Genomic DNA, 24,959 nt, shown 5'->3' with positions numbered 1-24,959 from the left:
GCGAGGGGGAACAAGATTCTTGCTGTAAAAGCGGGAGGGAGAAAAGGAGAGGGAAAGCTACGTGTGGGTATGGTGGGAAAGGCAGAGTGAAGCACAAGAGGTAGAGAGGACACACAGGTCCCTAGTGAGTGTGCTGTATGTGGGGCCATCTGGGCAGCCACCACTATGATTGTGCTGTCCCACTCCTCATTGCCTGCAAACCCAGTTTTGCATGTATGGAATTGGCGCTGAGGAAGAGGTTCCAGTTTTGCACAGCAGCATTCACCTTTTGTCTCGACTATGGGCTTATTTTTTCCGCTGTCCTTTCGATCATTGTTGCACACCCTGTCCTTCACAGACCAAATGTGTTCTGTGCAGTAGATGAAGTGGATTCCTCTTCTCACATGTGTGACACTGTACCTTTGGTAGGTAGCATTTTTCAAATGTAACTTGGGATATTTAGTTTCCTAAACTGAAGATGGAAAAACTCGAATTCCTTCATGTGGCCTCCTCTGGACCACTGAAGAGTCATCAGCAAGGCTGAGATCAGCAGATGGCCTGTGCTGAGTGGAAAGAGCCTGGTTTTGTCCCGTGTGAGAAGCAGTAGGGGAAGGGAACGCTTTACCACAGGGCATCACAGGTGTTCGCAGATGCAGGAGCATGGTGTGTCCCCAGCCCCAAAGGCCGTTGTGTTCTAGTGGATGCTGGCTTTTCTGCTCCGTCTGGCTCCTCTCTCTGCTGTTAGTCCTGTGCTTCTTACCTAGTCTGTACTCATCTCATTTGACTGCCCAGGCCCCGGATCCATGACTACCATTTTCTTCCCCTTTCCCATCCACCCATCACAGTCAGTCTCCTTTTCCTTTGCTGGCTCCCCAAATGCTGACTTTTTTTTTTTTCCATGAGAGCTTCACACCCCTGCTTATCCTCATCATTGTCTCTGAATTATTCTTCCTATTTCAGACTTCCATAATCCCTTCTCTTGTCTAACCTTCTCTCTTGTCATTTCCTGTGCTCATTGATCCATCTCTCCTTGCCCTGAGGCTTTGTATGTTGGTTTGCGGTCTCACCATATCCGATTCTGATCCTTCTGCATTGGATCCGTTTAGCTTCTTCCTATACTGCAAGGTGGTGCCAGCAGGAATATCAGTAAGGGTGCAAATAGGACAGGTCCTAGCTCTGAGTTTAGCTGTTTGTCCCACCAGTTACTGGGGAAGTCCAGTTTACTTCCAGATAAGGAGGAGCCTTGAACATTTTTGATTTTGGGCTCTGAGATGTCACTTGAGGAGACGTGCAGTCATACTGAAATGGAGAGGCAATATAGCTGCTCAAAGAAAAGGCTGCCACCAGTAGTGAATTGATGGATTTTGCTAGTCTGGCCCTCAGAATTGGCCTAGCAATTTTGACTACAACTAAGCTTAAGCAAAAATTAAGCCAAGGCAAGCATGTGTCATGGAAAACTTCAGCCCAGACAGCTAGTTAGCAACGTTATAAGCAGCTGAACAACTGGGTCCTGCAATGAAAAGTGTCCACACCAGATCTACATGTTTTACAGGCGTGGGCACAGCCATTGTTTTTTCTAGGAGCTTTACGAAGTATCTTATAGTTTGCTTGCTGTGTTTTTAGGCATTTGAGAGCACCCTGAAGTCCTGGGAGGACAAACAGAAGTGTGAGTTGTCCCGACCCTCCTCTTTCTCTCTGCAACCAGAGATCATGTCTGAAGAAGAATCCACCCAGATCAACCAGTTTGGTCGAGCTGCAGGTGCTCTGATCCACAGGTGGGACTCCATTTACTTCTGGTGAATAGAGCCTTCCTTTGGTGCCTGAAGTTCTTGTCCTACTCCCTAATCCTGGAGATGTTTCTGTTTATTCTTATCTTCTGCAGTGCTGGTCCATGTCACTGGGCGTAGCATCGTTCATTGTGCACTGTCCCAGCTGCATGAGGACTGAAGTCAAATAAACTTTCTTCGGTTATTCCAAACAAAAAATGTTATTTTCATGAGAAAACATGGATCCTTTAATCCTGAAAGAACCTGTTATCTTTGAATATCAAAGATTTTTATCAGAAATGAAACAAAGGCCTCTTTAGGAGCTCAGATGACAAGTTGGGTTCTTATAACCCTGACGCCCAGCAGAGATTTCTGGAAGAAGTCACTGTATGGTCACCTGCTCATCCTTTACTCGGGCATTTAGCTCCTTGGTCCGGGCCTCTCAGAGAAAATTCCTAGAGTCACATCAGAGAAGTGTTAATTAAACTGCTGTATGTGCAGCTGCCTTTCACATCATTATGACCACACTAAAGTGTCTAGGTCGTATTTCAAACTGATCCCAACTTCTGTGCAGACTTGAATATGCACCTGGAGTTGTGCATGTGAAATCTGCCTTGCTTTGCCTGTGCATGCTGACTATGGCAGGGAGAATTCCCTGCTCTGCCAGAGGCTGTGCCCCTCCCGTGCTTTATCCCTGCTCTTGTCGTTCGGATGGGTATTAGAAGGAGATACCCAGTCAGAAAAGATCTCCTGCTTTGAGCATATGCTGATGCAATCTGTAATTCTCTCTTTAGCATTCGGGAAATAGCCCAATCCTATCAGGACATGGAACAGGAGCTTGCCCATGCTGTCAATGCCAGCTCCAAGTCTATGGACAAAGTCTACGCTAAATCCAAGTCTACAGAGGTACTTCGCTCACTTGGCATCTCCCGTTTTGTCCTTGTTCCACAGCTCTTGGTTTTCCTTTCTGATTGACCAAAAGTAGGCCTTGCTTGTCTAAGACTTCTTTCTTTTGACTGCTCAGACCTCTGCATTTCCAGGCTTAATTTGCGCATGAATTGCTTCCCTGCAGGGCCTGAACTGCAGCCTTGTTGTAGAGATGGTGAATAATGTCAAAGCCCTCCATAATGAGACAGAGCTGCTGCTGGCGGGCAAGATGGCACTGGTAAGACGCACAAAGGAGGAGTAAAGTAGCCTCTCACTTTCTGTCTTGTCCTACTGTTGCCTTGGCAAGCAACATTTTGCTGATCTTTGTCTTTGTAACAGGTCAGTTTAAATGTTATCATCCAGGAATTAGGATGGTGTTGCTGCATAGGCATGATGAGCAGTCTAGCAAGTTTGAGGGAAGTTTGGAGCTCAGAAAAGATGAAAGTCATTAAGTTGGTAACACAGCTGGGCAGAGTGCCTGCTGTGCACTTCCTTTTAAAAGGAGGAACTGCTTGTTTAGCTAGGAATTTCAAGGCAAGGGCCTGACTGTCTGTTCCACCACATGGCTTTTAACTCTGCCTTGCTTCCATTTCTGATCCAGCAATTAGATCCTCCACAGAAGGAGCAGCTCCAAGCAGCGCTGGCAGACATGGACCTCCAGCTGAGGAAACTGGCAGACATCCCTTGGCTGTGGCAGCTGATGGAGCCCTGTGATGAGGAGGTGAGGAGGACCGAGGCTGTATTTCCCTAGCTGTTCTCTTTTCCACTAGTTGGCTGTGAGTGTGTGACTTCCTGTGACTATACGACTGATGGGAGAAAAAAGCATTCAGAAGGAAACTTGACTCCCTAGAGCCAAAGAAAGTAATTTCCTGCTAAGGTTCCCTTGCCTGACATGGAATCAGCTTTCTCTGTTTCCTTTCCTGTCTTGATCAGAATGAATTTAGCATTTTTTGTCTTCTCTTACAAGGTCATGGAGCTGAGCTTGACAGTTCATGTTGCTCTTGGTCTGTTCCAAGCAATTTATGACTGTTTGCCTGGTTTTTTCCCTTTTTGTTCTTATAGAACCAGATGCTGGATTATTCTAAACGCAGCCGCGGTGGCAAATTCCGGCTGGTGACCAAATTTAAAAAGGAGAAGAACAACAAAAATAAGGAGACTCATAGTAGCATGGGATTGCCGGGTACCAAGTCTGCTTATTCATTGTGTCCCTTTGTCACACCAGTGTGGTCACACCACTGTTCTCTGTCTGTTTCCTCTCACGTTCTCCCCCTCTTCTGTTTCATGTGCGTCTGCCTTTTCTTGGAGGTCTAGTCTGTCTCTTCCATGTGGCAGAGTAGCTTACTGCTCCGTTCTGTCTAAGCCACGATCTCCCAGTACTACACAAATATTCCTGAGCAGAAACAGGAGGTACCCTCTGGAGAATTCTGCCTATATCTATATTTTCAAGGATATTTTAAGGGGTGCTTAGTAAAGTGAATTTGAGGATTTTGGCATTTTAGGTGTCAAAACGACTGTGGGGCCCAAGTCTGCATAACTCCAGTCTTTTCACTGCTGATTCTCTGTGACATGGTTAATGATGTTTTTCTCATTGATTCACCCTCAGGCTTTAATCGAGTTTCTTGTCTAATTGGCTGGGGATCAGCATCACCACAGGTGCACCCAGACCTGTAATCCTACCGATCAGTAGACAACAACTGGCCATGAATCAAAAAATTGCCATTCAAGACACTTTCTGTCCAATTGGGATAGTTGATTTTTGGTTTATATTCTCCTCATGAAGACTTTCTTCTTCTAAAATTTGGAAGTACTACCTGTTCTGTGGGCTCCCGGGTCCTGTCCTCTGCCATGGAGTTGTGGGTAGTCTCCTGTCTGACAGGCTGGTGGTCACTCATTGCCTCCCACAACTTGGGACCTTTACTGTTCTCTTACACAGAGGCTGTGCAAGAAGGTGGAAGTCTAAACCCTTCCCCTCTCCCTTCAGCTTGGGGGAGAGAGGTTGCTATTTTGTTCCCTGAGCACAAGTGCTTGTGCATAATAGCGAGCTAAGCTGTGCTTGATTCGTCATGGTATATGTTATGATTCTGCTGTTACTGAATTCACTCCTCTTAAACATGGGGGTGAACTTTAAAAAGCGTGTCCAATCCCATCAAATGAACCGTGCACTTCCTCCTGGCTTTACTGCAGCTAGCCTCTGCTTAAGAGAACCCCTCTTAGCTTTCTCTGCCCTGCCTCCTTTGTTTGAAACTGTAGGTCATGCTATCAGTCGTTGCCATCCCCTTGGTTCGAGGCTGTGGTACTGCTTGCCCTCCTTCTCTGGCACCGAGTGCTGGTGGTGTCCTCATCTCTCACTGTCTTCTGGGATTCTGGGTACTCAATGCACTCCTGCTTTTCCATCTCTAACAGTTCACCTCTGGGGAACGGAGGAGGTTGCGGCCTGGCTTGAGCATCTCAGTCTTTGTGAGTATAAGGATATCTTCATCCGGCATGACGTCCGGGGCTCTGAGCTCCTGCACCTCGAACGGAGGGACCTCAAGGTACTTTCGTGATCAGCTCATGAGAAATAGCTAGCTGCATCTGTATGACCTTCTGTGCTGAATGTGCTTGGAAATGGTCTGCCCACTGTTCATTTCACGTCCATCTTGGCAAGATGAACGGGTTCATCGGGGCCTCGTTTTATTTTCTCACCACTTCAGGTCACCTATTTTTAATGGCAGGGAGATAGAACAGCTAGTTGAGACACCAGCTGTCCGATTCTGCCACAGGTTCCTGGAGACGTAATATGCTCCAGCACATGGACTGCAGATAGGGCTCTTGAGAGTCTCTGATTTTAATGATGGAATGGAAGTTTGCAACTTCTCAGTGCATGTACCATCTTTGCAGAACATGCTGTGATTGGGAAAATTTGGGTCTTATGTTGTAGTCACTGGTCAAATAGATCATCATACTTCTTCTGATACAAGACAAAAAAATGATCGTGGCCTTTGATGAGGCTGCTAGATAGAGAGAATCTTTTTAAATAGTGCTTGGTAACCATGTGGTACAAGTTTTCATCTCCTCACCAGGAGATGCTTTCTCTACAGAGAAAAATTGAAAGTGGTGGTTCTTTGCATGTGCAGGAGATTTCAGTCGTCGTTCTCGTGACTTGCACATAGCAGAAAAATACTTTGTCATAAAGTAGCGCATGGCATTTGTTGAATGCCCCTTGGATCTTCATTTGTGATTTTGACCATCTTCCTGTTCCGAGGTTTGCTGTAATCTGTGTAGCTGATTGCTCTGCATGCCATCCGGCTACAGCCTGTTTTTTGTTGCATGGTACCCAAGTGTTCACACATGTGTTTGATGTCACCAGTGACTGGTTGGTTTGTCCTGCATGTTTTGGCTACTAACTTAGGTCCTTGAGATCAGTGCGCTCTTTCTGTTCTCTTGCTTTGGCCTTTAACAGTCAAAGCAATTTGCATTTCTAGCTAATGGTCTGTAGTTGTGTTTTCTCCATTACTCTGTGCCTGCTCATTGTCCTGTCGGGCTCTGATAGCTTTTTGACACACGGTTTGAGGTTCAATATATATAACCATCAGGTCTGTAATCCTTCTGGTTGGTTTCCTCCTCTTTTTGTAACTGGCTGACTAGTTTGTGACCATTGCTTGGCCACCTGGAATTTCCCCCCTGCTTTCTCCTAAGGTAAGGTTTTCTCTTTTCTTCCAGGACCTGGGTGTGACCAAAGTAGGCCACATGAAGAGGATACTGCACGGGATCAAGGAGCTGAGCCGGAGTACTCCTGCCAGCGAGGTTTAGCCTCTGTTTTCACAGCCTGTGTCTACCATTCCTCCTAACTGCACAGCAGTCACCTCACGGAGCAGATGTGCTCACAACTGTCTCTACTGAGCAGCCAACCTGTAGCTGTTCAGAGCTCATATCAACCAAGCATGGTGCTACCTTTTTTCCTGTGGGGTACGGCTGCATCCACTCCAGAGGCACCTTATCTGCGCTCAGCAGAGCCTCCCGGAAGAGAACTCATTTGCTGTTTGAAGAACCGTGTCCTGCGACGTGGGAAGTTCTGGTTCCAGTGACAGTGCAGGACTCCTGAGAATTGCAACACAGCTACCTTTACTGGATAACTTCGTCACAGTAGAATTATTCAGGGCAAAAGATATATTGGCCAGTCTTAGTTCAGGAGCATCTGACGGTCTTTTCAGATCCAAAACTCCCGCTCGTCTGTGTGTTGCACCTGCATCTTAGAGCATTTAAGTGGGACAAAGCTCGTCCTTGTGTCTTACTGATCCTTTTTAATGCACCTGTAGTTGCTTGCGATTTGCATCAGAAATTCAAAGCCAGTACAGACCTCTTGCCGATGAATACCCAGTGATTCTCACTCACTTATGCCTTGCAACAAACAATGCATGTGGTTCAAACAGCGGTTCGGTTCACACCAGCTTGTGGGGTCTTCCACAGGGCCTGGCTCTCCTCTTCCAGCCAGTGACCGTGCTACAAGCTTTAGGTTTTCAGGCATCACAGACAATTGTTCAGAAGTTCCTGGCGGTAAGAAAAGACAAAATTCTGGAGAGCCAAAAGATTACAGGAGATCAGCTCTGACGTTCCCCCTTCTGAATTCATCTTCAGGAGACGAGATGGACGGGAGAGGAACACTGACTGGCTGTTCGGGCTGTGCGAGAAGTGGCATGGAATGGAGTGAGAAATGGAACAATTTGCTCCGTCTTGGTGGGGGGAGCAGCATGACTGGCAACAGCCAGGAGTGGCTTCCTGCCCATTTAGCGCCACCTTCGTGGCCACAAATAACAGAGCTGATTCTTTACTGCAACTTGCAGCACAGAAAACAATTTCTGTCACAAAAGATAATGATTCATCTGTAGTACGTGCATCTTTTCACCTGTCTTGGTTCTAGTGGCTTTTACACCTTGCTTCTCTCTCTTGCTGCCTTGCTCCTTCGCTCCAGGGTGGATACCAAAAGATTAGGGTGGCTCAGGCCTCCTGGGTTGTAGCCCTGAGAGAGATACCGTGTGCTGTCAAACATCAGGGCTCCTGTAAGAGCACTGAGAGAAGGAGAATAGTTACTGAGTGGAGGAGCATCATAATGAAAACTGGAGTGTGTTGGTAAATTGCCTTTGGTACCACCAGCAGTGGAGCACGGAAAAATTAGTGCCTCTGAATCCGAATTCCGAGATGGCCTTCCAATTTCCACTGTGTTGCCTGACCCCTACTGGGCGACTGTTAAAGCCTGAAGACCAGCATGGATAGTTACATTGCCATGTTTATCACTGCGAAGGGAATTCGGGAACATTCAGTGCTGTAAAGCTGGAGAGACAGCAGGAATTTTTAATTACTTTGTTGGTTTGTATGTATTTATTTTTTTTTTATTATTATAGAGTGGCGCCTTTCTGGCTATGGCTGCAGACAGAAAAACAGCCACTTACACAGTGGCATAAAAGATAATTTCCTGAGGACATTGTTCTTTGTTATTTGTAAGGATTTTATCACGTTGACATCAGCTCTCTAGTCTAACAACAATCAGTCAAGTTACTTTATGTAAAGACTTGTCAACTGAAAGACGCTATGGGCTGATTTCACGCTGGGCAAACTCAATTGCGTTCTTTAAGATTTCACCACGGATTATTCTGACTCTCCCTATCTGTTTTTAACTAGTTGTCATTCAGCCATGTCTCCTCTCAGCCTAGCGAGTGGCAGGGTTTGCTCATGAGAATTCAACAGAAGACTAAAGGTGCTTGGTCCAGCTAGCAAAATTTCTGGTGTGAATACTGTGGGGACTGAGGAAAAAATTAGTTCTGCTTTGCCCTGAATTTGTTTCTCCTATCTATACATTGGCAGTTGCTTCCATAGCCATATTTTGTTTATCAGTACAGCCCACCCTCACCGTATTGAATTCCTGAGGCATCAAATAAGTAAGAATTGTTCATGCTGTATTTTCCCACTTGCTCGTTGAGGCACAGAGCAGCGTCTGCGCGAGATTGAGGAGACCCCTCTGCTAAGGAGAGCTCCAGGACACAGCTGGTGACAGTAAGGTGCAGCCCGCTGGCTGTCCCCCGGAGCGTGCGTGGTTAGGACATTGGTGTGCCTGCCCAGGGGAGCACAGCAGGAAGCCCAAGGCAGGTGGTAACTCTGGAGAAGAGGTGAGATGTGGGTTGTTCCTGTGCGTGGGGAAGGAGCTGTTCTTGCTGTGAAGGTTCTCCAGGCAACCTCCTGGTTAAACGTGCATGAACAATATGCACCGGCCTTGCATCATTCCTGGGGGATTAAATTCTTGCCTCAATAGAAACAGCTCCTCGCTTCCTGCTCAGAGGAACCAGGGGACTCCAAAGAGTTTATAGATTCAGGCATGTTCCTTAATTTGTGCCATATCTGAAGAGGCCTTGTGGCCATTAGCCGTCTGCTATGAGCCATGATGCCTGCACAGACCAGTCCTCATTGCTTTTAATTTTGCAGTCGTCGTGTTGATGGGTTCAAATCCTTTTTGTGTACGTGCACATTTTATCAAAGGGTTCATAGCCAGTATATTCCTATCTGTTGCTTACCAGAGGCGGGGAGGAAGTTCTGCCTTCTTGTAAGAGCTAGAAAATGGGATCCACATTTAACCTGAGTGCCTTTGAATATGTATTAAGGTTTATATCTAACAAAAGGGTTGTAGCTCTGTGTGTCTCACTGGGAATAATGCAGATTTCTGTTGCAGAGATCTTGTGAATAGATGAGGACAATTTGCGTCAAACGCCAGTGAGAGCTCTCTGCAAAGTAGGGAGCCAGGCTGAACTTCTGGCTGCATTATTATGAGTTCCTCTTCTGGCATCCAATAATTTTTTGTGGGAGAGAAACTCAGGAAAGACAATTAGTGAAAAAAAAAAATCTTTGCCAAAAAAGAGACTCTCCTGCGGTCTCAGGTAAAACACCAGCTTGAGAGAAGCTAGAACTGCACGTATCACGCCTATGTTTAGTCTCTTAAAAAACGCTACTCCTGTGAAAGCCATGCGGCGCCTTCTGCTTATCATCCCTCACCCTTGGCAGTGATGCCAGGGCAGCGTCTGCAGCGAGCTGGGCCTGCAGTTTCTTCTGCTAGGAAGAGGTTTTGGTATCTTACCCCGCTTTCTGTCACCGCGCTGGATATTTTAACTTCAATGGCAGATTCTGGGGAATAACGTGCCCTGCGTTATGATACTTGGGTTTGGCCCATGAAGCAGCTGTCAGCGGCCTCCTGCCCTGGGCTGCCTTTGGGAGGGCTGCTAGCGCTAATTAATACAGCCCTTCTGGTCTCGCTTGTGGGATCTCAGTGGTGAGGTTACGTGTCCCCCGCTGCGGCAGGAGCCGGCTCTTCGCAGCAGAGGGGACCTGCGTGGCTTGTGCCCGGAGGAGCCGGCCTGGACGGGCTGCGCAAGAGCCAGGCGTTCAGGAGCCTCCAGCTCTGCCGAGGCCTTCAGTGCCAGTCCTGGGAATGTTTCTGCACCCAAATCGTATGGAAAGCTTTGTTCATTGTTTTAGTATTATTTAAAAATGTGCATACTATCTATGTGATTTAAAAAAAAAAAAAAAAGACTGTTTACACGAAATATTTTGTATCTTAAGATGTGTGTACTGTAAAAAGAAAAAAAAAAAAAGGAAAGCGTGAAAAATGATGTTTTTCTCCAGCTGTCAGCAGTGACTGCTTGTCTATATCATCGTCCACCGACCGTTGTTCCTCAGGGGTCTCCCCGCCATTCCTGTGATCCTGTCAAAAGGATAGGGAAGCAAGTGAATCCTTGTACAGTCTTGGGAAGAAGGTTTTGTGCCTTAAGAATGGGACCTGCTTCCCTCCTATTTATTGTTTTAATTTATACAGTGATTACCGTGGAAATGTCTCTTGTAATTTTTTTTTTTGTACATAGTTTACTGTTGATTGTTGTAAATAAGTTTTTCTTGTATATAAAGTAAACATGTTTCTGAGCTTCCAGTAAAGATTCTGTTACTGATTTCATTGTGTGAGGGCTGCAGAGCCCATCTGGTGGGAACCAGCTAATAAAAATCCGTGCTGTGATAAAATGACTTTATCCCAAGTTTCATCAGAAGTTCAGAACTGTTCCTTAGAGAGGAGTGAAGTGGTAAAGTGTGATTGTTGTAGATTAGTTTTGTAGTATTTCTGTGCGGTACTTTGATTGGCATGGAGGAGAAGACATCATGTAGTTTATTAGCTATATCCCTGCAGCGAACGCGAGATGTTTGAAACAGTGGTTCTGCTGCTGCTCATGCTGATCATAGCTCCAGTGTCTGCAGACCTCTCAGAAGCTCAGCAGGGTATTTGTTAGTTACCTCCATGTGCTTGTAGACCCCTCCTCAGGTGGGGTGGGATGACCCTGTCTCCTGGTCACGGTGGTGCGGTGCCGTGATGAGCTTGGGCCTCTGCGTTCCATTCAGTGCAGGCGATATATATGGTTACCAGAATAAGTGAAAGTGCGTTCACAAAAATGTGGGAGAAATGAATTTTCTCATGAAATGTAGAAATTGACTGCTATAAAAGGATGCCTCTTGACTTGAAACTAAAGGATTTGGAGATGTATGGGTGAGCAGTCTGCGGATCGGATGGTGATGAGCTTTCTCTTCCACCTGTACAGATTGATGTGTTCGTAAGATGCCGACAAGAAACTTTCATCAGATTGCTTTTAAATGGAGGGGATGGTTGTAGAGGTCTGTAGTGCTACCACAAAGTAAATGGGGAGTAATTCATAATGGTCGTGAATATTTTCTGCGTGAAAAAGGCTGTTGGACCTGATAGTTCAACTGAAGGATTGACTTTACGAGGAGGGAATAGTTTATGTGACAGCAATGTAAAAAATTGTAGTAATTGCAAGATGAAATGGTACAATGGATCATTAAGATGTTAGTTACCTAGTGCTAGCAATAAGGAGGAAAGAAAAGCGATTGCCTTTGCTCACATGTGCTGGCCCTGAGTGTCAGGCTCTGCCTCAAGTGGTGCTGCAGGAAACATGCAGAGAAAGCAGCAGCAGGGCGATAGAATATGTGCTTACTCCTCTGACGCAGGTAATTTCTTTTGGTCTTTTCTTTTATTTGTGTGGCAGAAGCCAATAGCAAGAAACTCTTTGCCCTAGTCAGTGTATCGTTACTGGGCTATCAGACCTCCTGCTCAGGGCTGCCATCCGCTGGGTTTGATTGATAATTAGCTAATGGATCTTGGGAGGGTGGCGTGGATTTGGAGAGAGATCTGTGAAGACCTTGAACTACCAATGAGCCTTTTTTTAAAAAATATATTCTGCTGCTGTTCCCCTTGTCCTCTGTGGTGTTGGGTTGGGTTTTTTTAATGTGTTTGGTTTTTTTAATACAGCATGAAGCGTCAGGGGAGTTGAGAAGTTGAGGAGATCTCCCACTGAATGGGCAGCACTGGAAACAAGCGGGTTTAGAAGCAGCATGGGCATTCCTTACTGTAAAGCAGCTTCAGAGTCATAAGGTAAATGGCTGTGTGCCTGGTTGGGATGAATAACTGCGCACCCACCAGCGGGCCTTGGGCAGCGTGAGACGTTTAATTCTCACACGGGCAGAATGAAAAGGTTCTGAGACCACAGAAAGCGCCATTTCACGTTAATAACAGCTAAAAAACAGATTGCAGTTCTCTAGCAACTTCTGTCTGAAGAGTTTGCAGCATTTTGCTGGCTTCCGAAGTGACCTGGAAGGTGGTGAGTCTTTACATCCTTAAAACAAAGGAAGCGGTGGGGGAGTCTGCATATGACATAAAAGACTTTTGGGGTACAATACGAGTCAGTTGTCCCTTTTGTTAAAGGCTGTGCCAGCTGCAGCCTCAGGCGCAGGCGAGCCGATACCAGGCTGGGAGGGAATGTCATGGCAGCAGCTTGCTCTCTGCACAGGTTGTCAAATTCCTCCTGCTGCCAGGCTGCAGAGCTCTGGGCTGCCTCCCTGCGCACAGGGAGGTGTTTCTGCCCCCCCGGCAATTGCTTTTCTGTGCTACCTTGGCCTCCAAGGACCTTTTCTCTAACGAAGAGCAGCCCGAGGAGGCTAATCTGTCAGCTTGGTTTCCACGGGAAGCTGGAGCGGTCTGGTTTGTTGGATGCTGTGTGTGCCAGCCTGTCTTTCCCCTTTTAAAGCCTGTTTGGGACTCAGGTGGTTGGTGGGGAGACACGGCTCACAGAATGTTACCTTTCTACACGGCTCACGAGCAGTCAGTACCCAGGATGCAAGGGAGACCTGGGCAGTGCTCTCTTGCAGCGAGAGGCTCCAGTGGGTATATAGGACGGAGACCTCGTGCTTTGATTGCTCGGTGAACCATTCGGAGTTGGGTTTGTTTCAAATTAAGGGGCATTATGGTGAAGTAGAAAGAACTGATGGGTGGAACACAAGGTTAATTGCTGAAGAGCTGTGATTTTTTTTTTAAGCCTTGTAGCTTTGCTGCCTCAGGTTCCCCATCTATCAGAATTTACATCTGCCTGCAATTTATTAAATGAAGTTAAATTACAATTTCAATTTGGAAAAATTTGAGAAAAGTGATTCAGCACTTCTGGCTAAGAAGCTGAAGGCTGCGAACATATGTGAGATTTTTCCAGAAGCTTTCCTATAGAAGAGGCAAAATGGAAGCTTTTAGTTTTTTTTTATACTCGGGAAGCAAGAAGAACAAAGTGTGCAGTCTGGTGTGCTTTTTCTCTTCAGGTTGTAATGGGGGATATCTTTAAGCTGTGAGATTTGAAAGATCCATGATACTTTTTTACTTCAGAGAGATTATTTCCTTTGATTATTAATGCCCGTTCGTACCGCTCTGCAACTCAGAACTCTCCACGGTGTTAATTAAAATCATGTGGAGCCTCTGTCTTGCCAGTCTCACGAAGTATCTCTGTTTTACTGAAGGTGAACTAGAAAGTAGTGAGCACAGCACTGTAATTGTTCAGATTGAAATGGTTACCTGGCATGCACAACTGGGCAGATCTTGAAGCATCCTGGAGCGTCTTTTCTTCAGTCCCCTGTGCCTGGAGCCGTGCGATTTACCTGAGAGCCCCAGTGCTGGCTTTTAAAATACATATTTTCTGCACTGCAGTAGCGAGAGGAATGGGAAAGGAGGAATATAAACCCCTCAAACCACAAGGGCTCATGGAAAACTAAATTCATTCTTTCCAAGTATCAGTACAGGCTTAAAAAAGAAAAAAAAGGGGGGGTTAGTAGGCTGGCACATTGATTTAGATGTTTTAGGTTGGCAGTTTGTTTACATGTCCTAAATTTCCAACCTATTCCAAGTCTTAGAAACAAAAGTATTGAAAAGCCTGTAACCTATGTGGTAGCAAAGCGCTATTTCTAGACAGCCAGGTCAGCTGCAAATATTATGAATAATATTTGTATGAGTAACAAGTGGAATATATGGTACCGCACTTCTTTTCCAATTTCCTATTTTATGTTTCCTGTCTTCAGGTGTGTTTCATAAACTTTATTTTCAACAAGTCTGTTATCATTAATCTCAGCTGAAATTGTCTTCTTGAATGCTGAAATTATCTCTGTCAGTAGAGCTTCGCAGTGCACACAACTTCCCCAGCTGTGATTTTGGATGCCGCAATCTTTTTTTTTTTTTTTTTTTAGCACAAATCCCAAATGGATGAACTTTGAAACCTTTGTTTAAAGAGAACTTGTTTTCAAGAAAGTCCATGGCCAAGTTTGTAAGGGAAAAAGAAAAAAACAGTTTTATAAGCAGTTGGAGCTCTCTTCAGCAGCGTCGCTGGACATGAGCTGAGATCCTGGGGAGCCCCACCTTTTCCTGACCCCCGGTGGCACTTTCCGTGGTGAAGGACCCCTAATGACACACGGTTGCACAGGTGATGTGCATGAAGGTGTCACGCACTGTACAGCTCACAGAGACGCTGCTGCACAAGGGGGACGCGCTGGTTTGTACCATCGCTGATGGAAGAAAACTTCGGACAAGGGTCGTGTCTTTTCTCTACAATGTTTAATATTCAGAATTCAGTAGAAGCTGATGGGCTGCTGAGAGCTAACCCAGCCCTCCAAGAGATGCAGCAGGCTGGTACCAGCTTCTCGCCCTGCCTCCTCACAGCAGGCGGCTGGTGGGGCCGGCACAGCTCGCTCATGGCTTCGAGGGGTTAGTCGCCTCTGTCGTGGACACTTCGATGAGAAAGTGAAGTGGAAGGACTCTTAAAAATAGCAATGTGTGCCCCTTTGGGGTGGTTGCGTGCTGTGAGAAGGTGGTAGGATCTCTCAAGAGACCTGAGTACCGGTGTGGTTACGCTTACTCGCTAAATATATCTACTTGCTAGACAATTAGAAGAAAAAAACCCCAGATTTGAAGAAGGCAGAGTGGATGCCTCAGCTATTTCACTTTTCTCCTGCATGCAGGTAAATTGTCAAGCTCCCCCTGAGCACTGTTTGTTTAATGACTAAAAAGAAAGCACTTCATGTCACCCCAAAGAGTAAATATTGGAAGTTATGGATTAACTAAGTTCCAGCAGAGCTCATGGCGGAAGAATAGATCACGCTGATTCACACTGAATAAAGCAGTAAGTGCTTCAAAAGTATTGTATCCTTCGCGATTTCAAAGTACGGCTTGATTTAATGAAGTATAAAGCTTGTCGAAAATGTTCGGTGATGAGGGGAGGATGTTGGGGCAGGCAAGAAGTGTTGTGGGGGAGCTGCTGATGGGTCGAAGGGAACTAGCAAACCAGTCTGGAGGGCTGCCGATGAACGGCCACTTTGGAGCTGGAATCAAAGAGAAAGTCACGGCACCACACAGCATTCGGCAAGGGAGCTGCTCTGAGAAAAAGAAGTGAGAGAGCTAGCTGAATAGAAGCTGTGCAGCAGGGGGGTCGTGCTGCAGCTCAGCAGCGTGCTCCCCTTCACATCTACCGTCTCTTCTCCAGGTGACTCCTGCTGCAGGATGTGGAAGCTCGTCACCATAGGGGTGCTGCTTGCTGCCTGCTCTTCACGAGTCTGTGGTACCTCAAGTAAGTTTTCATTTTAGAGGTACCCCTCACCCCTTTCCAGTCGCTGCGAGCGTGTTTCCTGCTTCTCTGCCAGTCACGGGGAGTGGCTGGGATCATTCCCACGAGGGGGGTTTGGATTCCTCTAGCAGAGGTTCAGAGTCACGGTGCTGGGCCGCGATGGCTGCCCGGTCACAGCTCTCAGGAGCCCTGTGAGCTGCGTGACTGTCACAGAGCAGAGGCTGGAGCTCACTCCTGAGCCCATGGTTTCTAGGGCAGGCTGTCTTGCGGTGCTAGAGAGGGGCTGTTGCTCTGATAAGCCTCCTTTGGGAAAGGACCATTACCAGTTTTCAGCCAGCTCTGTTCCCTGCTTGTGCTCTCACATTTTTGGTCCCAGTATTTTACAGCAATAAAGATGCAAACCAAGTCCTGAAAATCCAGAAGAGGGCGAACTCTTTCCTGGAGGAGCTCAAACCGGGCTCTATGGAGCGTGAGTGCATTGAAGAGCGGTGTGACTTTGAGGAGGCCAGTGAGATATTTGAAACCAAGGAAGCAACAGTAAGTTGTTTTATTAAGGATGCATGTGGGACTTAAACAATCATTTGTTTCCTTAAAGTATTTCAGTCCAGGGCATAGGAGGTCTTGCTCTCGGCACTGAACATGCATCACTTCTGACTCCTAAGGCGTAGGTACGGTTTTGAAGGTAATTGTGTTACAGTGATTGTCAAGTTACCACCTGTATGGGCTACAAAAAAATTGGCTGCTCGTGCATGTCCCACCTGAGCTAATTGTGAGGTTTAGGTCCCAGCCAGGTAATGCCAATCCCTGCTTGACCCTGTTTGGCTATTCTTGCTGCCACTGAATTTTTCCCAGTCCTTCTAGTCCTTTGCCCTCTGTTGTACATTGGCCGGCTCTGGCTGCCTTTCACTGACTCTCCCCAGTCTCCCACCTGTGCCTGACAAACATTTCTCTTATCACTAGGTACTCTCTCCTTCTCCTAACCTCGTATTTTCAATTGGGCCCTACCTTTATTGTCAACATCACTGATTCCTGCCCCTTTCCACATCCAATTGTTGTGGTGGCTTGGACTTTTTCTTACTGTGTTAACCAGAGTAGGCTTGCCACACGGGATGGACCAGTCCTTGCTATCCTATAGACCCCAGAGTGGAGTGAGGTCTTTCTTCCCAATGCCCGCATTTTGTCTAACTGGGCACAAATGAATTGTGCACTCAACAACAGCGGTGACACTTACCTGGCAGTAAGCGACAAGGAAAGAGAGAAGCTGTGGGGATGTTGTGGTGCTTGGGGGTCTGCAGGCAGGGCCAGGGGCATCTGTGCTGAGTACGGGCAACGCATCAACGTCTGAGTTGGCCAGTTTTGTTGGTTTGTAGTGCCGGTCACTACACTGTCAAGAAGAACAAGACGATGCTGTTGACCCGGATGCTGTGTTCTATTGACCAAGACCATGGTAGGCTTTAAATCCCTCGCTTGTGAAAAATCTGCTTCTAACCTTAATGTAAGTTTTGTTTCTTCACAGATGAATTTTTGGAGCAAGTATGTAGGTAAGTGAAAGACTTTCCTAATCATTTCTCTGTGTTTCCTCAAGAGTAACTAGTACTCAGCCTTCCTGCCTGCTGCCATGTATCACATACTGATTCAAATTCTCATTCTCTCTTATTGGGTGTGTGCAAAGAATGTTTGCCAGTCCTATTGTACAAGCAGCCTTCCTAAAAAAACTTGAGGTGCATCTGTGCCTATCATCAAGCACCTCCCCAGAGCTAAGGCACTGAGCAAAAGTGCTCTCTGATGCTCTAACCCTGCCTGACATGGCCCAAAGAGGAGCCTCACCCCTGCTCTTGGCTTCCACAGTGACCTGCCTCTGCCCTGTCTGTCTCAGGTTTTGCTCTTTCTTCCCCACTCTGCTCGCTCTGCAGCTGTAATCCAGAACCCAGACAAGTGCCCTTGTCTCTGGGCCAGCACCGCGGAGGTATCACCAGTCGGTGGCAGAAACCATGGGAAACCACGCTTGGGAATCTGGGGAGGGTCTGTCTGTGTTAGTGTTTGATCCGTGAGTTCTGTGTGATTTCAGGGACCGCGTTTTCCTGTTTCAGATGGAGATCAGTGTGACCCACAGCCTTGTTCCAATGGGATCTGCAAAGACAATATTGGAAAATTTTCCTGCATCTGCAGCAAAGGCTGGGAGGGAGCTTTGTGCAATTATGGTAATGCTGCCTTTAATCCACTATAAAATAACGTTCTTTGTGATGGGGGTCTGTGTAGTAGGGACCGGCGCTTTTGTCGTTGCACACTATACTTGCTTTCTTTACTAATGTGATCTCTCTTTTGCTTCGTGATGTGGTAAAAAGATTATCTGTGTGTATCTGAAGCACAATGAATTTTGTGTTGCCAAGGGAGACGTTTGGAGATCTGAGATACTGGAAATAATTCTGTAAGGTGGGGTTTTCACTTACTTTAGAACAGTCAGCACAGGGATGATGGCGGGGTTTTTTTACAATACAGAGGGAAAAACAATCCACTGCAAATATTTGATTGTCATTACTGTGACAAATTCTTTCTGGACAAAAGCCAGATAGCATATTTAGGGACGAGCATGTATGTCATATTTTATCAACACTTTGCACTAACTTGTGCTCGGTGACGGTGAATTTTCTGTTCTCCAGCCTACCTGCCCTGACAGTAATCTCTGTTTTCTGCATCTCTCCACTGCCTTACTCTGGACCAGGGCCTGTTTGCTGTCTCAGGGCCCAAGCGCTATTAAAGCCCACAACTGTCATCCCAAATCCATTGTCGGCTGTTGCTCACTTGAATCACGATGTCATTTTGCCGCTTTACCTTCCTGCAGCTCTTTAGCTTTCAGCTCCTCACACCTCTCTTGCTGTTCGTGTTTTTTTGCAGAGGTCAAATACACCAACTGTTCTGTTAATAACGGAGGATGTCAGCATTTCTGTAGGGATGACCCTGCCAACCAGCGCCGTGCTTGCAGTTGTGCGTCTGGGTATCAGCTGATGAATGACCATACCATGTGCAAGCCTGTAGGTAAGAGGAGGATGTTCGTAGTCCAGATTTGACAGAGGATTATTCAAACACGATGGAAGAGGTTTTTATGGGAGAACTGCCTGCAGTGCGCTTTGTACTGCTTTTCAAAACATCCATTCCATGTAGAGTAACTCTCTGCCTGCATTTCCCAACTCCGTACATCCTTTACGGCCTTTCACCTGTGTTTGCCTCATGGAGACATACAGGGGAATCGGGAAGCTGCCGCCTCTGCAAAACATTGAGGGACTTCTGTGAAGCCACTGAATAGTATCGCCTAGGTTAGAGAGATGGAGGGAATGCCTTAGAACCAGGTTTTGTGTTGGGTGATCTGGTCTTTGCTGGTTAACTTCTCTGCATCTCCTGTAGTGGAGTTCCCCTGTGGAAGAGTGAAAATGGACTACATTGAAGCCAAAGCAGGATTCAATATTCGGCTCATTGAGGGAAAAGCAGGAAGAAGGGGAGACAGCCCTTGGCAGGTAAGGAGAAAAGTTTTTCATCACAGATAGTTGAGGCTCTTCCTGACCAGCTCTGCCTGCCAGCTGCCCCAGAAAGGCTCCAACATTACTAGTGGTGGTGTCACGTGAAGCTCAGATTCCATTAGCTTAGCTTTTACAAAAGCAACCCCAAAGTTGGAGTAACAGGGAAAAAGAGTTTATTATCTGTTAAGACTCTTGACCTTGCCACTGTTGCTAAGCTTTTTACCGTACCTTGCCAACAATGTCAAGAGAGAGAGTAGTGATGACACTTACCTGTTGTCCCATCCGAGGGAAGGCCTTTCGATCACCGCAGCTCGTGCTGTGTGGTGCCTGCTCCAGCAACTGGCACAGCCATATGTGGGAGTGCGAGGTAATCTTCTCCCCTTTTCTGCATGGATCTGCTCTTAAAAGCCTTGTCTGTCATAAATTCAATTTAGCAAATTTAATCTACAAAATATGCCATAGCTTTTACAGAGCGGGTTGGGGCATCACAGAGGAAGGGGAGACCTGGCAGAGCTTATCGTGGAACTAGTGAGTGCGTATAATCAGGGCCTGGTGCTCTTTGACATTAAAGGCCGTTTTACACCATAGCACGAGAGTTGCGGCCTGAGATGACGCACTGTCTTCTAGTGTGCTGTGGACACAAGAATAATCCCCTCATTTGAGCTCTGTATTTCACAGCTTTGAAGTACCAAAGTGCTTCTTTGCAGTGACCAGCATCGTCCCATGCTGCTTTGAACAAAGCCAGCGCTCGTTCAGGAAGAATATTCTTTTCCGCAGGTGTTCCACAGAGACCTTGTTCATAGTGTCTTTGTCCCACTGTAGAGCTTTGGCTTCAGTGAATGTGACGTGCTTTGGTGCTTGATGTGTCTGGGCATTTCGCAGCCGCTAAGAAGAAGGTGTACAATATTTTGTGAGCCATGCTCCACGCGGTGTCAGACCTCTCTTTTTTTTTTGTGTGTGTGTTTCAGATTATGCTGCAAAATAGCAAAGGGAGATTTCTGTGTGGGGGTGTTCTCATCCATCCATCTTGGGTCCTAACAGCAGCACACTGCACTGAGGCAGAAGAGAGGCTCAAAGTAAGACTTGGTAAGGAAAAAATCTCTGCCATTCCCAATGTTTATAATCTCAGGAGAAAGACCAGCAGGTTGTGAAGACAAAAGTCCGTCTTGGTTGTAGGAGCAGGTTGTCTAGGAAGTATTTAATATGCACTTTAGCACAAAACAAAAAAGTCTAGTAAAAATCTGATCTCATTTGAGCCACTGTCAGCCTTACTGTGGAAGTGAGTTGATGTTTGTGAGCACTCCTGCTTGTCTACAAAGGCTTGTCTCTTCTGCTTTTTTTTTTCCTGGTGATGAAAATATTCAAGGTCATCCCAGTACTGAAAAAAAAAGCCTTGGCCCCAGGAGGAGAACGTCACAGCGCGTCTTCCTGCCTCTTCATACATCTGAACACCGTTACTTAAGAGAGTTTTGGTAGAGAAGGAGGAGAGGTGCTGCAGAATGGCAGCGCTGCCTTTGCTGGCTCTGCTGCCCTTAAGCATGAGAGCATCCATGCCGAGTACGGTACTGCTCCTGAATTAACAGACAAAAGTAATTGTTCTGTTCACGCTTCAGTAGAATTTGTTTTTTGGTTAGTGCTTTCTGTCTACCATTGGTGACAGGGGCATAACAGCTCGACTGCTTTCGCTCTCTGTTAGTGAAAAGATAGGTTGTTCCCAATAATTGTGGGAAGTCGTGCAAAGACATTGTCTGTATGTGTAGCCTGGGAAATACATCGTCTGTATGCGTGTTCCACATACACTGTGGATGTGCAAACACTTGAGAACAGAGACAATAAGGCACGTACAGATGGATGTGTTTATGTCCATCTTCCATTGTTCAACACGAAGGATGAATGGAAAAGCAGGTGATATACCCTTGGGTCCTCCTAGTGCCAGAGTATCCACCTTTTCCACAGAGGGACATCAAAGCAAAAGTGCGGGTGGTAGTTTGGAAATATATAAAGACTACACATCTCCAAGCACTTCCAGTTCCTAGTAAGTAATTTTCTTCCCTTTTAAGTGTTTGCCAATATGTCTGTTTAGTTTTAGTGAGGCCCAAGAAGAAGAAACCTGTGTTCAGTTTGCTTGGTTAAAAGATCTTGGAATGTTGTAGGAAAAAAGGAACCATCAGCTGTGGCGTTTGAACGCTCTGCAGCGCTAGATGTAGCCTTGAGTGTAACTGGAAGGGGTCAGCGGGAACGTGGTAACTAGGGGAAGTACTGAGGCTGCACTTAAATGACTTCAGCCTGACCTTGTGCTGCAGGTCTTGGCAGAGATCTGTATGGTGACAAGCTTTCAGGTGGGATGGCTGTGCCCAGAGATCGCTCTGCAGCAAAGAAAGAAGGGGTGGGATCTGTCAAGAGTCCTGTGCTGTCCAAATAAAAAGTGATTTTCAGTGGGTGAAGAAAAACTTGAGAACCCTGATTTGAGAAGAATTTTTTTTTTTCTTTCTTAAATGAAACCCAAGCATAAATTTGGGGTGTGTATGCGGGTGACCAGGATGACCAGCAAGAGGGGCTCCAATTTCTTTCACTCTCCTGGCTGCCCAAAAGCCTTTCCTTATGAACAGAGGAAGAAGCGAGCATGCGGTCACGGACTGAGAACGCTTCTCATTCAGCCTTGAGCAATACTGCTGTGGTGAGATGGAAACCACAGAAGGGTCCTTTGCTGTGGTATGGGGGGGGTGCAGGACTGAGATGACTACAGCCTGCGACTTCACGAGAGAGAAGATTCTCCTCCAAACGATCCTCCAGGTCAAGCAGAAGGGAACCTTTTTAAGACCCAGACTGACATAATGTGGTTTTCCTTTTACATGTATCTTTTGGGCATTTTATTGCCACCAGGAAAGCAGTTCTCATTGGAAAAAGGCATGCTCTAAATCCGAGAGATCTAGCGAGATACACGGAACAGAGCTTTGAATGGAAACATTGCCGTGTCTGTGGGGGCAGGTGTGAGCTCCATGGCGGTATTGAAGGTCGTCGGACTGCGACTGCAGAGGTGAATCTCGACCTGCCTCTGCCAGGCTGGGGCACCCAGCGCTGTCCTGAGCTCTTCCCGCAGCAGCTCTGCTGGCCGTCCCCGAGAGCTAATCTGGAGGGGAAGTTTGCACTCAGGAGCGCAGGGAGAATTCCTGTAGCAGGACTCACGTGGCTTTGTAGCGGCAGAAGTGAAAAGCTGGATCTCAGAGTAGCTGAAGTCTTGGAAGATGGATTTAAGAAGAATTCGATTTTCCTGTTTGTGGCTCTTGTTCCTGCATCTCCAGCTTGAAACCATCCAGAAGTGTGTTCTGGGGGAGCAGTTGCTACAGTAGCATCAAAGCTGTCACCCGGTTGTTCGTAGGTGTCTCGGGACACAGACAGTTCATGGCCATGGTTGTAGACAGCACAGGGGAAGCCTGGCAGAAAGTGTGCTCCTGCGCAACTCAGCTGCCTTCCTCAGAGGGGTTGATCTGGCAGTGTTCGAGTCCAGAGTTGTTTCTGAGACCCAAAGCAGAGTTTTGCACCTGTGAAGGTGGGAATAAACCCCCTGCCCCCTTATTTGTCAGTCAACCCCGAGCCGCAGCGGCTGCGAGTGGGTAGCAAGGAGATGTGCTCCAAGGGTGCTACGGACACTGTCGCCACAGAAGAGAGAGGTCATGACAGCAGAAAAAAAACAGGTTTTTGAGTGTTGTCTTGGTAACAGCAAGTCCTTCAGGCTCTGGTACAGCAGTGTGTCCGTCAGAGCTGTTTCAGACACCTCCTGTGGTCGTGTGTGAAATGCCCACTGGCTGCCTGCAGAGGAGCAAGAGCAGAGGCTCCGAAATAATTGGTTTGGTAGTCCCAAGATCTGAAGCTGGACTTCAGGGGTCTTTTGAGAATCTGTTGCTGGAGCTACTGTGGTTCATAAAGTCCCTGTGCTTGGAGACACTGACTCTTTACAGGGAAAAAAAAAAAGCCCAACAGCTGCACTATGACATTGCCCGGCTCAAGTGCAGGGGAGCTCACACTGAAGTGAGTGACTTCAGGAGACCTGGGTCGTGCAGAGTCAGAGCAACTCGGCTTTAGGCTTTGTATCCGGAGGGACTCAAATAAGCCTGAAAGAAAGCAAAAGTTAACGGGAAGGTGAGGGAACATATTTGAAGGATAATATTATGAAAAGCACATTTGAAAAGGTGGCGATAAAGAGCAACTTCCAACTTAACCTGTAAGGAGACCAAGAAGGAAAGACCACTTCTGTCGCACCCGTGCCGAGGTGAGGTGTCAGCCTGGATGTCCTGCCGCCTCCCATGCGCGTGCCCGCCAGCAGCTCGGCTGTGCGTGATGGACAGTTCTCCAGAGAAGTCCTTTTGTCAAGTACATGCTGAAGCAGGCCTTGATATGAAGCTTAAAGTAACCAACAGCACAGCTCAGAAACATGACAGCCGCTGATTGTTGTTCTTGGGCTGCCTCTTCCCAGCCTGTCAGAGATCTCTCTCTGTCTTTCCTTTTCCAGCGTCTCGCAAGTGACATGTTTCTTGCCTTTTTCAACTTAGTTGCCTGCTTACTGTTCCGTAACTGCTTGACCCACAAAGCGGCCGTGGTCACGTAGCACAAGTAATAACTGGGAAGTCTTAAGTAGTCAAAAATTCCTTAAAAACACAGAAAGGAATAGCCTTACCAGTCAGTCCTCTTTGTCCTATAAATCCTGAACTTAAATCCTGCAGGCAGTGGTTATACAGCACAAAGCTCTTGTACACTTGCTCTCCCAGCTTTCAATGTGGACTCCAGGAAGGCTGTTGTCCTCCCGAAGATCTCTCAGGTTGCACGGTTGTACTGTAATACAAACACAAAAGGGCCCTTCAGCTTCTCAACTGATGACCATAGCTCTAGGGTGCTAATTAATTTAGAACTGCGTGTATTCGTGATTTAGGGAAATATGGGAAGTTTACACATTTGTCCATCTAAGAAGAACCTGTAACATAAAACGAACAAATGTCTGTGTTACAAGGGAAGTAAGAGCGTGAAGTACAGTCCTAAAGGCCAGTGTAATCCAGATGCCGCGGTGCTGAGGGTGAAGGAAGATCCCGTAGCATCCGTAATCTTCTTGTTTGCTCTTCCAGGTAAATTTCACCGTCTCCGTACTGAGACAGATGAGCAAACCGTTTGGGTTGATAAATACGTGAGCCACGAAAATTACACCAAGGAGACGTCCGATAATGACATAGCCATGCTGCACTTGGCTGAACCCGTGATGTATAACAAGTACGCGCTCCCGATCTGCCTTCCCACCCGCGACCTGGCAGAACGGGAGCTGACAAGAAGTGGGAAGCAGATGCTGGTAACTGGCTGGGGCAGCACAAGCGATGTCAGCAACAATTACTCTACTTTGCTCAGTTATATCGAAATCCCTATAGTTCCCCGGAACGAGTGTGCCCAGGCGATGAGATTTGCTATCTCTGACAACATGCTGTGTGCTGGGAGCTTAGGAGACAGGAAAGATTCATGCAGCGGGGACAGCGGAGGCCCTATGATCACTAAATATAAGGACACCTGGTTTTTGGTAGGACTGGTGAGCTGGGGCGAGGGCTGCGGAAGAAAGGAGAAATTTGGAGTCTACACCAAAGTCAGTCAGTATCTTGAGTGGATCCAGCGCCACATTGATGAGATGTCAGCTTCTTTGAAGGGCTGATTCTGGCGCTGAGGGTCTGGAATATGGTGGCTCTGTGCTAGTGACAGTCTGCAGTGTAACCTACTGTCAGATCTTCAGTATTAAATATTGAGTGTATGTTAACCTCGTGTACTGTTTTCCTTGGTACCTTTTT

At 46.8% G+C, this 24,959-nt stretch overlaps 2 protein-coding genes across 8 annotated transcripts in view; both read left to right on the top strand.

Moving 5' to 3' along the window:
* DGKD (diacylglycerol kinase delta) overlaps positions 1 to 11,684 on the top strand; it is a 64,214-nt gene extending 52,530 nt beyond the window's left edge. For 6 of the 7 annotated variants that reach the window (XM_074593177.1, XM_074593176.1, XM_074593178.1 and 3 more), the window contains 7 exons: positions 1,603 to 1,754; positions 2,540 to 2,651; positions 2,818 to 2,910; positions 3,274 to 3,393; positions 3,735 to 3,852; positions 5,076 to 5,206; positions 6,375 to 11,684. In XM_074593177.1, coding sequence (XP_074449278.1) covers positions 1,603 to 1,754; positions 2,540 to 2,651; positions 2,818 to 2,910; positions 3,274 to 3,393; positions 3,735 to 3,852; positions 5,076 to 5,206; positions 6,375 to 6,464 — 816 coding nt within the window. In that variant the 3' untranslated portion in view covers positions 6,465 to 11,684. The remainder of the gene's footprint in view (positions 1 to 1,602; positions 1,755 to 2,539; positions 2,652 to 2,817; positions 2,911 to 3,273; positions 3,394 to 3,734; positions 3,853 to 5,075; positions 5,207 to 6,374) is intronic. The other variant, XR_012587752.1, reaches the window with a different exon arrangement.
* A 131-nt stretch (positions 11,685 to 11,815) lies between these two features.
* On the top strand, positions 11,816 to 24,928 carry PROC (protein C, inactivator of coagulation factors Va and VIIIa). The gene is made up of 10 exons (XM_074593186.1): positions 11,816 to 12,129; positions 14,256 to 15,184; positions 15,545 to 15,628; positions 16,002 to 16,162; positions 17,142 to 17,166; positions 17,716 to 17,826; positions 18,521 to 18,661; positions 19,028 to 19,137; positions 20,109 to 20,226; positions 24,258 to 24,928. The coding sequence occupies exons 3-10, from the start codon at positions 15,562 to 15,564 to the stop codon at positions 24,824 to 24,826; spliced, it is 1,302 nt and encodes a 433-aa protein (XP_074449287.1). The 5' UTR covers positions 11,816 to 12,129; positions 14,256 to 15,184; positions 15,545 to 15,561; the 3' UTR covers positions 24,827 to 24,928.
* The last annotated feature ends 31 nt before the right edge of the window (positions 24,929 to 24,959 follow it).

This window comes from Larus michahellis, chromosome 6 (assembly GCF_964199755.1).
Source record: "Larus michahellis chromosome 6, bLarMic1.1, whole genome shotgun sequence".
Taxonomy (NCBI): domain Eukaryota; kingdom Metazoa; phylum Chordata; class Aves; order Charadriiformes; family Laridae; genus Larus; species Larus michahellis.
The sequence above is the reverse complement of the archived record's forward strand: the minus strand, read 5'-3'. Positions and strand labels throughout refer to the sequence as shown.